Source organism: Patiria miniata, unplaced genomic scaffold (assembly GCF_015706575.1).
Source record: "Patiria miniata isolate m_02_andy unplaced genomic scaffold, ASM1570657v1 HiC_scaffold_8, whole genome shotgun sequence".
Classification (NCBI taxonomy): domain Eukaryota; kingdom Metazoa; phylum Echinodermata; class Asteroidea; order Valvatida; family Asterinidae; genus Patiria; species Patiria miniata.
Window position 1 is genome coordinate 7,371,390 of NW_024037075.1, and position 16,720 is coordinate 7,388,109.

At 40.4% G+C, this 16,720-nt stretch overlaps 1 protein-coding gene across 2 annotated transcripts; it reads right to left on the reverse strand.

The window, feature by feature from the left end:
• Positions 1–709: 709 nt before the first annotated feature.
• On the reverse strand, positions 710–13,756 carry LOC119719344 (tRNA (cytosine(72)-C(5))-methyltransferase NSUN6-like). 2 transcript variants are annotated; one of them, XM_038188761.1, is made up of 9 exons: positions 13,542–13,756; positions 11,967–12,122; positions 11,231–11,441; positions 8,714–8,870; positions 7,888–8,048; positions 5,913–6,107; positions 4,799–4,953; positions 4,136–4,261; positions 710–1,823 (listed from the first exon to the last, which is right to left on the reverse strand). In XM_038188761.1, the coding sequence occupies exons 1-9, from the start codon at positions 13,620–13,622 to the stop codon at positions 1,638–1,640; spliced, it is 1,428 nt and encodes a 475-aa protein (XP_038044689.1). In that variant the 5' UTR covers positions 13,623–13,756; the 3' UTR covers positions 710–1,637. The 2 variants fall into 2 exon arrangements, with proteins under 2 accessions (XP_038044689.1, XP_038044690.1); XM_038188762.1 differs by lacking the exon at positions 11,231–11,441 and having other exon boundaries at positions 12,011–12,122.
• Between the last annotated feature and the right edge of the window lie 2,964 nt (positions 13,757–16,720).

Consider the following 16,720-nt stretch of genomic DNA (forward strand, 5'->3'; position numbering starts at 1 on the left):
ACCGAGGCCTGAGAGACAGTCATACCTTCTACTTCACCGAATGAGTTGCACATTTAAGTGAAACTCACTTCTCAAAATATACCTCTCAAAAACATTCCCAATATTACAATTTTCACAAACTTCCTATTCTCAGCACACGAAGCTAATTAATACCTCCGCCGCTTCCACAATTCCAGAATATTTGCACTGCACTAATAGGGGTAAAATATTTAGTCAGAGTCAAATTCAAAACGCAGCCGCAGATGGGTGGGGCCCAGCTCTGACTCCAATTTTGTTCACCGAAATCCAGTAGAAATGCATGTATTGTGACCCCCCCCCCCCCCCGCTCCGACACCCACAAAAATTATACTGTAATAATATCCGCCTGTGCACAAAAGTCGGACAGAGCCAGCTGGGTTACGGGGGTATTTGTACACTATTCCATAATATAAAAATAACGATCGTCGGATCTGAACAGCGCCCCATTGTAAGTTTGGTACGATGATCCCCCCCCCCCCCCCCCCCCCATTGATTTTACGGAGGCAAAATTAGCTTTGCTTAACAACCGGCACGCTTTGGCGATCGCAACCACACGGCTGAAGTGTCCGGACAAACTGTCTACATTTCAGCATTTATCTGCTGATGACCCCCCCCCCGCAAAAATTCCTGGATTCGCCCCTGAAACGAACACATCACACCTCAATAATCATGATTTCATTGTATAAAACTGTTACTTTGAGACTGTCCAAGTTCTTATTGTGTCGCACCTATAATTATGAGCCAAGCATCTGTATCAGGATATGATTCAGAAGCAAATATAATACTAGTGACAAATTTGATGAAAAAAATGGTCTTAAATGCAAACAACTGTTCCCCTATGTCCAGCGGCTTAGCTGGGGGGCACATGCCCCTTGAAATTTGGCAATATGGGAAAATCAATTATAACACTTGCCATGACTAGCGTGTTTAACAAATAGTGCCTTTTTTAACACGTTTGGTAATTTGTGCATTACTTCATTTGAAACAACAAAAGTGCATCTTTAGACACATCGTAGAATAGCCTCCATTCATTAATTTCTTCAAAACAATTTAACAGCTTGCCAGAAAGAACAATTTCACAGGGAGTTTAGTCCCATTATTATCTTTAAACCAAGTAGGCTTTTCAACAATGATTACAACAGTTACTTTTTGGATAGCTGCAAACGATGGAATGCAGCTTTAATCCACTACCCCTATTCCAAAAATATGAATCAACATTTAATTTATGACCATTTTTTAAAAATTAAACTTCAGGTTTGGTATGAATACAAGTTCAGTAAAATGCATGTTTACAACAGTGGCTTTAAGAAATACAACTCACTGGACCAATTTGTATCATCAATCCTGACTGCTCAAACCATGGCAACAACAGTGTAGTAATACTGTCACAAAACCTCTGTGAGGTTCACTATGGACCCTTTTGGACGGGTTGAACATACCATGTACAAGGGAACACAGACAACTTTGGTAAAAAGATCAATAACAAAAATTTGAAGCTTTTCTGTTAAAAAACCCAAGTGTTTTAAAAGAACAAAATGACCATTTCATTCATCATGTGGGAAACTGACTAGGTACACTGCAAATATGAAACAAATCTGTGCTCAATTCAAGAGTACAAGTTATCCTGTTTGTTCACATTCCATACGTTTGATAAATTTGGCAATGAAGAATCCGATGGTATCTAGATTACAGTGTGTTGGAGAGGCTGAGGTGTATGATGTTACAGGATGGAATCGCTGGAGCTTACTCAGATGCTGAACATCTAGGTCTGTACCTTCAAACCCACATCCACCAAGATGAGGAATCTGAAAGGCAACATCAATCTACCTTCATTTCTCACGCAAATTACTTTGCAACGTTTGGTACAATAAATCATAAAGAGGTATACATAGTAGCCAAAGGCTTGGCTTCTAAATTAAATGTAATATGAAATCTACTGCATTCCTCTACCTTCAAAACACCTAAAAATGTTTACATTAATTAATTATCATGAATTTGAGGGGCAACATAGACTCACACATTGCAAAGTTAGGGAATTATGGCAAGTTCATACTGTACTTCAGCAGAATTTCATTTCAAGACATATAATTCACTTTGCTTTTGCTTTTGGGCACTTCCACGGAAAGTGGACATGGCTGAAATGTGGAAAATTTATGACATCTTCAGAACTACAAGCATCACAACCTCAAATGTGGTATCAAATAAAAGGGGGTAAGACCTTTTATTATAAGACCTTTTATTTGAGTGGCATGCCAGTGAGATGGAATGTGGTAAAATGTATTTTTGGGAAAAAAACTGGCTTTGGTGCAAAAAAAATATAGATTTTAATTAGTCATTGTGGCATCTTGTTTTAAATGCAAGTGGTATGTTTTTTTCTGGGGGGGGGGGTTTGGGGGGGGGTTTTGGGGGGGGACGCTTTACCGCCTGTTACCCACTTTGCAAACACAACAAACGCACAAACAAACGCACATGCACACACACATGTATAGTGGTGATCTGTACTATGAAACAAAAAACTATGTCTTAAAGCATAACACCAATAACAGTCATTGACAAGGTGTTTGTAAGCTTCAGGCCCAAGCTAGAGTTGTACTGATTATATAAAATTTGTTTTCACTGCGATGTTTTGCTTTTTCTCAAATTGGTCCTTGGATCGGAATGAAATGCCCGCATCAATGGAATTGCCCTTTTGTGTAAAGCATGACCTGCAGCCGATTTCATGAAACAGTGCGTAACAACCGCCATGCATAGGATTTACGCCGCATTTGTTTCGCAGCTGGGCAATAAACTTGCGATTGATTTCATGAAAACTTGGCAGAGCTGCATAAAATTTTAATACTCTAAACATCTTGGATGAGGCTAATAACAGCCTTTATTGTGGCACTTTTGTAAACAATTTTCCAACTTTCACTCGGGAGGTAACACACTGAGTATAGAGTGTTTATACGTCAGTGAAGGGCAAAATTGTTCAGTCACAAAATATTTTGAATACAGTTTTTTCTGACTTTCTTTAAAATCTTGCAGCAACTCTAAAACTTTTTTTCACTCACAAGTTAGCTTTGAAGCAAATACACGTTGTAACTTGTGAGTTTCCTGTATCAACCTTGATAAGTGGAGTGATTATTCAATAAAATAGTCAATTTTCAATCACATTGCCATAAGGTACATGTAATTAGCCACCTAAAAGTTGTGCATAATTTGTTGCATAAGTCACAGACTTAAACATTCGTGAAATGTGTGTTCAAAATAACCGAAATGTTGCGCAACGGGAAATATTGCACAAGTTATGCAAAAGTGTAAGTGGAGTGTTTTATGAAATCAGCTGCTGGTCTTTTGCACTGAACCAAAGATGCTACATGAAAATCAGTTGCACATTGAGTGTGTCCCACACACAAAGTTTTCATGAGTGTTCATGCAGAGTGTCCTTAGCATGTACGATACTATTTGTGTTCAATTATCATTTCCAAATCTTAAATATCTTCAGTATCTTAATAACAATGCTTTTAGTAATTCAGTGATACACTCCTTTTAAAGATATAGTCCATCATTTGTAATTTGAACATTTTGTTCGTTTGAAGCAACAAAAGTGCTCAAAATCTAAAGAAGGGTGCTGAACAACAAACCTGATGACGTTTCAGCTCTGCTTCAGCTGTATATTCCGAGAAAAACAGCTTTCTAGGATCTCAATTTTAAATCAAAAGATGCTGAATCATGTTTTGAATTGGGCCCGAATTCAGCGTCCGCGACACGTTCTCACTGAGCCGATTGCAGCTATACGCAACGTCGCGCACTGATCCGACGAATTATATCAACCCTAAGCGCGTGTGCATCGTGCCAATGAGGGTGCGCGCTTCGCCGAATAACAAAACGAGCTACTAATTTAAATTTTCCTACGGTGCGTCTTAAGACGCACCGTTGGAAAGGCTTTCTTTCGTTGATTACTTCAAAATGACAGCTTGCCAGAAAGAATAATTTCACAGGGAGTTTAGTCCACTTACTATCTTTCAACCAAGTATGTTTTTCAACAATAATACGCCAGTTACTTTTCGGATGGCTGCAAATGATGGACTATAGCTTTAAATAATTACGTTAGTAGGTAAATCCATGAGTAACTGACCTGTTGAGATAATGCAAGTTGTGGGAATGTGTTGAGAATCCACTCTACCATTCCTTCATTTTCTGCTAGTGTGACTGTACAAGTGCTATACACAAGTGTTCCTCCTGGCCTCAGTAACTCAACAGCCTGAGAAAGGTCAGAAAATCAAACAAAAAAGAAATAATAGAAACAGTTAGAGAATTTGCAGTTTTCCAACATGCATGAATTTAGATAGGGTTGTCTTTAAGAGGACTACAGCTGCAGCAATTTTCATGGAAATATTTTTTCAAAGTAAGCCTACCACCAAAATTCCATGACTTTTCCAGGAGTTTTTTCCAGGACAAAATGAGGGCTTTCCACAATCAATTCCTACAATGTCTTGGCATCTTAGGAACCTATTTGCAATTCACTGACCAGCAGTTAACACAATGAAAATAAAAGGTCTGTGCAGTGTGCACTACCGTCAACAAGATTTTAAACATTATTAAACAGCTATAATAATAAGACCATAGTAAAACAAAACACTGGTAACTTCTAACTAATCTGTGGGTTTAGTAAATCCTCAGTCAGCAAATGTCACCAAATCCCACACTTAATTTCCGCCATAGAAAATACCATGGACTACATCCCAGCAGACAACAATTGTATATTGGCTTTAGTTTAGAGACAACATGGCATACTTACAGTGGTCAAGAACTTTCGCTGATAGGCGGGGTAAGATTTCAGTTCACTGAGTTGTAATTGGTTGCATATCTGAGGTCTCTGTCCTAGTCCACTGCATGGTGCATCCAAGAGGATACAATCAAATGTTTCAGGAGGGTACGGTGGTGCATTGATTTCTAAAGACAAACATGCAAAACACATGTTTTTAGCACTAGCAAAAGCTTGGGCAGCCTTTGAAGGACTTTCACACTATCCCAACTCTCTGTGTTGGGTCCAACACAACAAACATGCTCAAAATTGAAGAAGGGTGGTGACCAACTAAGCTGATGAAGTTTCAGCTCAGTGAATGCTGTCTACATGTATTTCGAGAAAAACAACATTCTAGGATCTCGATTTCAAATCTAAAGTTGCTGAATCATGTTTTCAATTTGGCCTGAATTCAGCATCCGAGACACGTTCTCACTGAGCCGATTGCAGCTGCCCGCTGTCGTGCACTGATACAACGAATTAAAGCAACCGCGCGCGCGTGTGCGTCGTGTCAACGCTTGCGCGCTTCGCCAAATAAAAAAACGAATTACTAATGGAAATTTCAAACGGTGCATTTTAAGATGCAAGGTTGGAAAGGCCTTATTTCGTTGATTTCTTCAAAATGACAGCTTTCCAGAAAGAATAATTTCACAGGGAGTTTAGTCCCCTTACTATCTTTCAACCAAGTATGCTTTTCAACAATAATTACGTCAGTTACTTTTTGAATAGCTGTAAATGATGGACTGTAGCTTTAAGAAAATAATGAGCTTTTCAACGTGAGGGTTTCTCGTTTTATGAGATCCATTATCATGAAACATTTGTCGTAAATCCAACAGTCACATTGAACCAGTGATTTTGTGTGTTCCACTTCAAGTGATGCAGAGTCTATCCTCATTCATGTTGGTCTTGACTTGAATCTGGCATTATCATTCTGTAAAAACATTAGTGTGAGGTTTGGGTCAGATCTGTTCTGTTGAATGCCGACTGAAATATGTCAGTATTCTTCAAACAACTCATAGCCTTTAAAATGTGGCCTAGGATAGGAAAGTCTTTAAAAAGAAACAACTGCAATACTGCATACCACACAGCACACTGTGATTGTTCTCACCTGTATCATGATTTGAAAGTTTCACCATATCTCTACTGCACGCTTTGGTTGAATCATATGAGAAGGCTTGTATACAGCTCAGACCGAGTCTTCTTGCATTTTGCTTGACTTTGTTGAGTTTATTCTGTGATTTATCTAAGGCAATCAGCACACCTTGATCTTTCATTAAAGATGCTAAATGTGTAGTCTTTCCTCCTGAAACACAAACACAATGTTCCTAGTTATTAGACCATATCAGTATCAATCCACAGATCAGAACAAAATGTAAAGTGCAAGACTGTAATGGCATTAGTTTTAACTGTCGCTAGCTTTTCAACCGGTCAGTGTTCTCATTGTGGACAATAGGAGAGATATAGGGATGTCCTGAAAAACAGCAATGACTACCATTTTACCACCTCAGACTAGAAAGGCTATCCACAAACAGCTCTAGGTAACATAAGATATTCATGACTGTGTGGTGTGTAGCAGCAAGTGTAAATGTGGCTGGAGAGACACTTGGCTGCAGCTAACCCACAGATCCTTTCATCCTAGTCCAGGCATGCTTGGACTGTCTCAAGCAATGTAGCTCTCGCATTGTTTTGAGCAGCAATCGCATACACATGGTTCATACATCATGCATATATGATATATTTTGAGTCGGCCAAGTTTGTTCGTGAGATTGCAGTAGCAAACTTCCTTCACTTTTATTTTGCCCTAAAGGTGTATTCCCCATCCCATTTTTCAAGTTTCATCACGAAAAATAGATTCCTTTTCTAAATTCCTGTACGAAAATACAATGCAAAATATATGGGCCGAATAAAAAATCAACCAATGTTTGGTTATATAATTATTACTGTACAACTTTGAATTATTGGCTGCGATAACGTTCAGACCAGGAGACAGTCTGCTTGCAAAGCGGATCTGTTTGTGCCCAAAACCCCTTTTTTTTTTAAGGGTTGCAGATGTCCAAAAAAAGGATAAAAAAGTTTGTTGGGGTTGGAATACACATACAAGTTGGAAATTTATTCATACAAAAATTTGAATTAATTGAAGGGCATGGGGAACATAACTTTAAGTATGAACTGAAATAATTAATAGATGAATTGGTGGATAGGCAGTTCTATTAAACAGACTTAAGCCAGCCTCATGTCAACCCACGATTTGCTTGCACCACGACGGAACCATCAGCATCAAGCAGAAAAATAATGCTCAAGTCACAAAACTGAGAAATCGATTCTTGTGAAACAAGTGGCATCTTGACGCAATTTCGCAAAATAATCACAACCATGCTCATGTCGCCCATGACCCCACGATGATTCTACGGCATAGACAGTCATGTGACTCCTTTAACAATAAGGGAATAAATATGTGCTTAGCTGTTTTGGCTTAGGCCATAATCAGCGCGCATTCCCCTGATACGGTCTAAAATGTTTGAGTCCAAAAATCGACACAAGTCAAAAATTATACATTTCCAAGCGCCTGTGTAATGTGCTGATTGCCTACACAATGATAAAGGATGCGCGCACGACATTGTGAATTCAAACACAGGTCGATTGCAATTGATTCCGCCTGTCGGGAACATATCGTAGAAGTTGAAATATTTCTACTCTTGGGACTGTTGATTTTTTTGAGCGCTGACTAATTCCGATTGTCTTAATATCGTGGCCGTAGCTTAGACGCAGATTGATCCTGAATAGTCAGTCGACGACTGGTCAGTATCGTCGCAAGGTTGACCCGAGGGCAGCTTTAGGGACACAAAACAAACAGTTCCATGCATGATATATTGTTTTTGAAACTAAACGATCCTCACATATTATGTATTTTAGGAAATGATACTTGTTTCTGGGTTGTAATTAGCCCCAATCCAATTTAGATAAATTGTGACTAGTTAATGTTGCATGATTAATGACTGAATACATTAACTGAATTCAAAACTAAAAATGAACTGGCAAGACTTGCCCGCTATGGACATGACCAGCCATTCATAGCTGCCTACCTGGAGCAGCACACATATCAAGCACTCTGTTGCCTGCTACGGGATTCAAGACATGACCTACTACAATGGATGGTAGATTCTGTAGGAAGAGTCTATCTGTCAGTATGCCATTCAGTGATGGACAGTCAAAGACTGGCTCACACAGCCTGACTGCAACGCCTCTAGATTCAAATATAAATAATATAGAAACAAACATGTTGAATGTAAAAGTCTAGGGATCATTTGCCAAATGTGGTATCACGATTGAACAGTGGCGGCGCCAGACTCTGAATGTGGGGGGGGGGGACAATTGGGGGCAAGGAAATATTTTAGGGGCAGTCAAAATAAGATCTTAAACCTGTGTATGCGAGGGCATACCCATTGTCAATGGTCCGGAAATAAGCCACTAGAGCAACTTAGAAGTGTAGTTGTTTTTATGAATGAGAACTGTATCAAACCGCAGAATGGTGTATAACAAATGTATACCAAATAATGTACAAAGACGTTGGCTGCACACTATCTACGGCTGTACAAATGCATGTGTGGAATGTTTTATATACAAAAGTGCCAATGTACTGTATAGTGTACTTTCATTGGCCAAAAATGTGTCCACATTTTATGAATCAGCTAAGAAATAAACATAATTAATCTATTTGTTGATAAAGTGTTAGGAGATAACGGGGTGGGGGAGGGGGGACTGGGAGGGAAGGAAATGCCCCCCTCCCTTCCACTCATTTCAGTTCATTTCAAAAAGCAAGTAAATTTGGTATTAAAATACATTGAGCTCTTTATCCCCCTTCAATAATAGCCTTCTTTTTGGACAGCTGCTGGTCCATAATGAACTCACCTTGGCTCACTATTGGTGACAAATAGTTCTCTCCTACTCATGACCACATGGCCATTGCCCAGGAATACCTTAGCTCCATCAAATGGTTTGGTCAATCCTCGTCGACACAAGCCATTGACATCAACATAAACAGACACATTGTCTCCTTCAACCATATCTGGCAGACCAAAAACACAAAAGAGAGTTTTGAGAATGAGTGGGAAATTGATATATTGGGTCCTGGGGCCAATTTCATAGAGCTGCTTAAGCACAAAATTTGCTTAAGCACAAAAACGTCTTGCTTAATAAAATCAGGTTATCGGCCAAAACTCCATGCGATTGTTATGCTAAGTAAACAACAGCTAAATACCAGTCACAAGCAATGTACATCACATGGAGTTTTGGCCGGTAACCTAATTTTACTAAGCAATGTTTTTTCGTGCTTAAGCAAATTTTCTGCTTAAGCAGCTCTATGAAACTGGGCCCCGTTTGGCAACAATTAGACCAAACCCTGCAAGACACAACACAATACAACAGGTGTTGGGTCCGGTCCATAGAGCTACATTAAATTACTAGAGCGCTAACTCGATCATGTAGAAAGTGATGCCTGATGGGTGCATCCACACGTTTGTACACAAACCTATGGAGAACTAGAAATTGTGTATGTCTTTTGTACGTCTATTTGCAAGTCTGCGTTTGTATTCCATGCCGGTGCACCATCGAAGCCGATAAGCCCATAACCGAAACGCACGATCAGCAAACAAGCATGTCATTTTGCTCTACACAAAGTTTTTTTAACCATCATGACGCGCTTAAGTTGTTTGCCTATCTTCTACTTGCGCATTGCATTTAGAGTACACCTATAAAATTCAATCCATCTATTTTGATTGTGTTCTACAAACACGCACATTAATTCAAAATGTCTGCGCCCACAGCGGCTTCAAAGCGTCTCCACACACATGAATGAAGAGTTAGCGCTCTAGTAATTTAATATAGCTCTATGGTCTGGTCGCATCCATCAACACCAATGCATAAACTGACAGTTCTCAGACAATGAGAGCTAGTCCCATTGAACATTGCCACAGTTGTGTCCTGCTGCAGTTGGTGACTACAGACTCTGAGGCAGTTTGGCCTTGAGATTTTTTATCAAATGGATCTTACTGCATTGGTAGCTAGGGCTTCTCAATTTGACAGGAGTTCTTATTGCTGCATTTAGCAGGGTTTCTAGCCTAAACACCCTAGAGGGTTAGGGTTAATAAACATTCATTTAACTTAAAGGAAAATCACGTCTGAAAAAAAAACACACAACATGGCACAGCAGTAAGGTTCAGAATTGAATTTGTAGGACCCCAATCTTTCAATTTACAATTAAAACAGCCCAACACACAATACTAAGTCAAGCACTGATACAGTACATAACACGAAATAATCTCTAATGAACTGCAAATCCTGATTCACCTGCAGTGCATCATGGGAAAAAACACTGAGACATTGCCGTATGCTATTCATTAGCAATAGACAAGGCCTGGCCATTGTTAAAATCTTTTAGACACACATACTTTGAAATTGTTTGCTTTGTTTTCCTTTGTTAAATTTAAATGTTTTAGTTTTCTCCTAGGTTTTGTTTCCAATCTTTCACATCCAAAATGATGAAAGATTGAGCTTGCCGCCTTGGCTACGGCTAGGAGTTTCACAAACGCGTATGGAAGCGGCTGAGCCTGATGAAAGATTGAGCTTGCCGCCTTGGCTACGGCTAGGAGTTACACACACGCGTATGGAAGCGGCTGAGCCTGATGGAAGATTGAGCTTGCCGCCTTGGCTACGGCTAGGAGTTACACACACGCTTATGGAAGCGGCTGAGCCTGATGAAAGATTGAGCTTGCCGCCTTGGCTTCGGCTAGGAGTTACACACACGCGTATGGAAGCGGCTGAGCCTGATGGAAGATTGAGCTTGCCGCCTTGGCTACGGCTAGGAGTTACACACACGCTTATGGAAGCGGCTGAGCCTGATGGAAGATTGAGCTTGCCGCCTTGGCTACGGCTAGGAGTTACACACACGCGTATGGAAGCGGCTGAGCCTGATGGAAGATTGAGCTTGCCGTCTTGGCTACGGCTAGGAGTTACACACACGCGTATGGAAGCGGCTGAGCCTGATGGAAGATTGAGCTTGCCGCCTTGGCTACGGCTAGGAGTTACACATACGCTTATGGAAGCGGCTGAGCCTAATGGAAGATTGAGCTTGCCGCCTTGGCTACGGCTAGGAGTTACACACACGCGTATGGAAGCGGCTGAGCCTGATGGAAGATTGAGCTTGCCCCCTTGGCTACGGCTAGGAGTTACACACACGCGTATGGAAGTACATTGTAGCTGCAGCCACTTCCCATAGACGCATGTGATATTTCTAGTCATAGCCAAGTAATTTGGATGCAGCATAAGTTCAGCAGGTCAATCATAAAGTTGAAAGTAGCCTCTCAGAGGGAACACATGTACACTGTCTTGTGAGTCCCATTTCTTATTAAATATACAAAGTGCACGAACCTATTGAAGCTGCTAAAACTCCAGGGGCATATATATCCGCCCCTCTCATGACAGCCAGGCCACACTGTCTATCTACTATGACTTGTTTAGAGGACGGAATCACTGGTATCCTGCTGGTACCAGCTACACTGCTGGATGATATCACCACTGTGTCATCTAGGTTGGTATGATCATTCACATCAGCAGGCGGTCTATCTTTAAGACTATATTGCTGACAACAGAAAGTATATTGAACTAATTAAAAACATGTACATAGCAAGGTGATAACTAAAGACAGAAAGATTTTGCAGTATTTTGTGTTTCCTGATTACCACTCCCACAAATAAACACCCTTTTATCATCAAAAGAATACTGCAGATACAAATGCAATGAGTTTTGTACACGGCACTGCTCATCAGGGTGAGCAGGCAATGTGTTTTTCTGCCAAATGTGCACTTGGGCACAATGGAATGATTTATATTTCGGTCCAAAGTCTTGATAAATTTCAAAACACAAAAAAATCATAATATCTTTGGGACCATTTGGAGATGAATTGCTGTCAATTTCTATAAGAAAATTTCTTTGAAAAAAAAAATGCTATACATGCACAGTGATATCACTGGATCTTTGCATTTTTTGTGATTCATATTGTGCAGTGCATCTTCCTAGAATTCCTAGAAATCCATCTCTTCATGCATTTTCCTGATGTGACTCCAAGCACGTCACAGTGAAATGGTGCTGTGTACATAGTGTTTACCTGGTGCAGAACTTGACTGAGATACTGTTTGGTATCTTCCTTACTATGATGTAGTGTACTGACTCTCAGTACAGTGCAAGCAGGAGGATAACTCAATGCAGTCAGTAGATTAGTCCATCTCTCCTTACATACATCCTCACCAACCTGGGCTATGGCCTGAAATCAAATCAATAGATGTGGCTTCAGTATATCTGATTCAGTAGCTTATGTAAAAGCCATTGTAAACATAATACAAAATAATGTTCACATCTACATGTAAGTTGGGGACATCTATATGGTTGGTTTCCAAGTAATTTTTACGAAAAGTTTGAGAATATCTTGTCTTGAAATCTGTTTAGGAAATTACAAATCACGGAAAAAATTCCGTACTCGGACGTCACTTTTTTCAATTAATTTTCTAGCGCCAAAAGTTACATCTTTTATGGTTATTCCTCCACTTTCCCTCCTCTACTCTCACCCTCTCCTTTCCTTAATTTCTATTTATTAATCAGTCAGTTACTTCATCGGGATTCGAACCTCTGACGCTTTCTTGATACACGAGACTCTTAACCGCTAGGCCGCGCACGATCGCTGTTGCAATAATCAATCTTTGGACGTATTTGAAGTATCCATTGAAATAAACTAAATATTCATGAGAAAATAAATATTCATAATGACGTATTGCACTATCATTGGCAGGCTCATGCGACGTCATGGTTGTTGATGTCACGTGTATAACGTACCGCTGTCTTTCAGCCACTACAATCAGTTTTGACCGGCTGCTTCAAGTTAGTTTCTGCACGACGTATGCATCCAAAATGTGCTCTAAAAACACATTTTGAGTACATTGTTTTTACCTTAACACAGCTTCCTGGATTTCTCTTGGTTCAAATGACAAGGTGAGGTGACAATTAATATGTTTGGCAGCAGATAAATTGACGTCCGAGTATGGATCTTTTCCCGAAATCAGTGCCTTTGGAGGATTTTTTTAAAAGGGAATGAAAGTCTGAAAACTATTCGCTTGATAGTTCCAACAGCCACATACTGACATTGAATACTACAAGGCCAGGGAACCAGACAATTCCGTAACAATAGCAGTTGAAAACTGCGTTACGGCTGCCGTAACGATAGCCACTGCGATCAAAATAACGCAGTGGATTGGCTGGCACCAGTTTACTCCAAGAAAACCGGTTTTGACTAAATATCCACTGCAATAATGTCAAAAAGGAGTTCTAATGCCTGAGATAGTGGGCCTATACGCTGCAACTAGCGAGTAAAAATAATAGTTAAGACCATCACCTGACCATGGCATGGAGGAATTCCTCCATGCTTCAACCATGGTCTAAGAAGAGTAAGACTAACATTTATACTATAGTTTGGACTTCTTTGGAAAGAATTTAGTATCCAGACGCCACTTCAGCCGTTGTGTACAAAGTCTATGGAGAGTCAAGAAACAACATTGAAAATGAAAATGTTTCTCAGTCCCAGATTTATGTCCAAGTTGATGATATAGCTCCATGATGATAGCCTGTGAAGAAATTTAAAAGTGGCGTCAGGTTGCAACATAAGTTGAACATTCTTTCCTATAGTTTTTACCTTTTCATTCAAGAAACATTTTTCTAAATGTTCTTTCACATCAAGTTGAAATGTCACCTCTGGAAGCATTACTGAGGCCATCGTAATGTGTAAACAACAACATACATGTACCACATGCACATGTACTGACTACTGAAGTTCCTGCATGCATAATACATCCACACATGGCAAAGGGATATCGCATTATAGACCTTTCTGCGCTTGGTATATGCATGGTTGGCAAACTGCATTTTTGCCAACCACGGCCTGCAAAACTATGGAACGTACAACACTGCAATAATGAAGAAGAGTTATTACAGATCACCAAAATATTATTTGATACTTGAAAATACAACACTTTCAACAAAACTACAAAATAATTCCCACATATGTCTTTTAACTATGTGTTGATGGTGTTATGAGTATTTTTTTGGAAAAATATGTTGCCAACCACAGCTGCAATTTATGCGCTTACGGCAGCCCATACAAAATGGCGCCAATATTTACAACGAGCACGCCGGCCGCGTACGTGGTCGCGTGGTCGGATGATTGCATGCACTGATCTCTTATATAGAGATCAGTGATTGCATGCAGTGCATGGCGCTGGCGTGAACGCCGGTTAAGAGAGAGCATTTGGCTGTGGTCATGCCTTCTATGTATTACATCCGTACAGGAGTTAAAAGTTGCAAAATATTGGAAATTTGAAGCAGTGTAAAGTGCCGGTGTAACACGTGGCGCACTTCGGACGTTTACTCTGACTTTTCTCATGTAGTGTTGCCAAACTTCTTTGTTGACAAACTTCAAATTCATTCAGTGAAATTTATACTGGTACTTTTACCTTATAAATGCTTGCTATTTAGCCTCTGTGAACAATTTCGGTGTCATGACATTAAATCCGAAATTCAAAAACGGTGGTGTCCGGAAATTGAGCACAAAATCGGCCGAGTGTTCCCTCAACGTGTGGCTGACTTGAATAAATCTCGGAAAATTCCAAAGTTGATAAATTCTGATAAACCATTATTATCTCTACTTACGTACCCAACTAGAAGTTTGTCAGCAAACTATTTTCTTATTTTGGGGGGACATTTTGGGTTCACTCACGGTGCACTTTGAAATAAAATCGGAAAATCACTGCACCGAAATAAACTTTTCTTCTAACTTTGTGACGGGTAGAAACTTGTGATTTATGAACGGGAGTGTTTAAAACTTGATGAAATGTCACTTTCTGTGAAATTTGAGTAAAAACTTTTGCTCTAGCTAGGCGGTACATACAGGCGAAAAACCAAAGTGCGCCACGGTAGGGGCATAGCAGCGCCACGTTAGCGTAATAGGGTACATCAACAATAGTCATGCCGAGTGTGTTCTTTTATGACCTAACATTACTTTCTATGCAGGCCTAGGCCGAAGACTCTTGGAATTTTTCCACACTGTTTTCTGTTAACCTTTTCCATGATGTTCTGATCACCCGTCTGCGCACTGGGTTCCAAGAGTGTGGCTTCCGGTCCCCTGCCTTAGCTTTCGAGGCCGGATATTTTCCGGACTTCTTTCATCATGGGTACCCATACCAATGCAACACGTAGGCCGTACCTGAGCAGGCCTATGCAAGAATCTTCCCCTCCCACCCCCCCCCCCTAAAAAAAAATAGAACAGTTTCGTCTACAGTGGGGGATTGAGGTTGCATGGAGGTTTACCAGATGCCATTCAGAAACAATACAAGAGGGTACTGCTTGCTTGCTTCATCGTTCTCAAAATACTATAAATGCTATATAGGCATTTTCATTTCTTGGATTTGGTTCTGATAAGATTTCCGATGTTCAGTGTTTTTAGTTCGAGGTGTTCTTTCCCCTAAGAGTAATATTAGCTCTGCTTAAATTTGACAACGACCAAAGAATACAAATATCACGTCAATGGGAGCAAGAGAGACCTTTCTCGATAATTTACATTTTTGTGAGAAAGCCAAGAAAGCCAAAATGTTGAAGAAAGCCAATAGCCCGCGCCGAAGAAGTCACCCAAGAAAGCTGCCAAGAAAACTCCATCCAAGTCAACTAAATCATCTGCCAAGAAATCCTCCACCAAGCCAGCAAAGCCAGCCAAGAAGCCAGCCAGCAAGAGCACATCGAGCAAGCAGAAGAAAGTGTCGGCCAAGCCTTCGAAGAAATGAATCATCGAATCAACAAACTAAAATCAAAACGGCTCTTTTCAGAGCCACAACATTTTTACAAAAGAGATAGTCCTTTCCTGCACTTTGAAATTTTTATGTATTTTTTTATTTGTCATGATTACAATTTTCAAGTGTTCCTTTTTTAATTGTTTCGTATTAAGCCCCCTCCTCACCAAAAAATAAATATTTAAATAAAACCCAGAGAGAGATAGAGAGAACCCCTCCCCCCCCCACCCCAACCCCAACCCCCCCCCCCCCCCCACCAAAAAAAAAAAAAAAACCAGCGTAGTAAGCGGGTAAAGAGAGTGGTTGCAGAATCATGGTGGGTGGGCATAACGTGAAAGTGAATTCAACAACTTCAGATCAACAATTCACCTTAATAATATAAACCAATAATTTGTCCATGGTAGGGCTGAATGTTTAGAATCAGCGCGGAAAGAAACCGAGGCAAGCAGCATCGGCCGCCGTAAGAGTGTTGAGGGCGCTATAACGGTCAACTATCGTTGACAGTCCTATTTCGGCAAAGTTCGTGTAGTATTTAATGATTAATTTACATTTTTGTGAGGGCCTGTCGTCGGTAGAAAGAGAGAATCACCCACAATAAGATGGCCCCGCTTCAAACTCTAGAAATATCGCTGAAGGAAACAAAGGTGAAATCAGCTAGGCCGATTAAATACAAAATTACCGGTCAGCGGCGAAGTGCCCACACGTCATGAACGCCGATTTATATTATATGGCCTTTACTAATCACGTACAATTTTATATCAGTGGAAAGATCAAATCACGTAGTAGCCGCTTGGATCAGTTTCAAACTCTAGAAATACCCCTGCAATAAATAAGGAATCAAAACACTTGGAATGTCAAACACAAAATAAGACGAAATGCCGAGAAACGGGCCACCGCTTCTCGGCTGGTTGGGCTTGCATGATCATGATTGGGCATTGTTGTGCGTCCGCGCCGCGACCGCAACGTATCGTTAAAAGGCGGCCAAAATGTTCTGTATGGCCATTACTCGTCTTCCAGTTTCAGCATCTGCTCG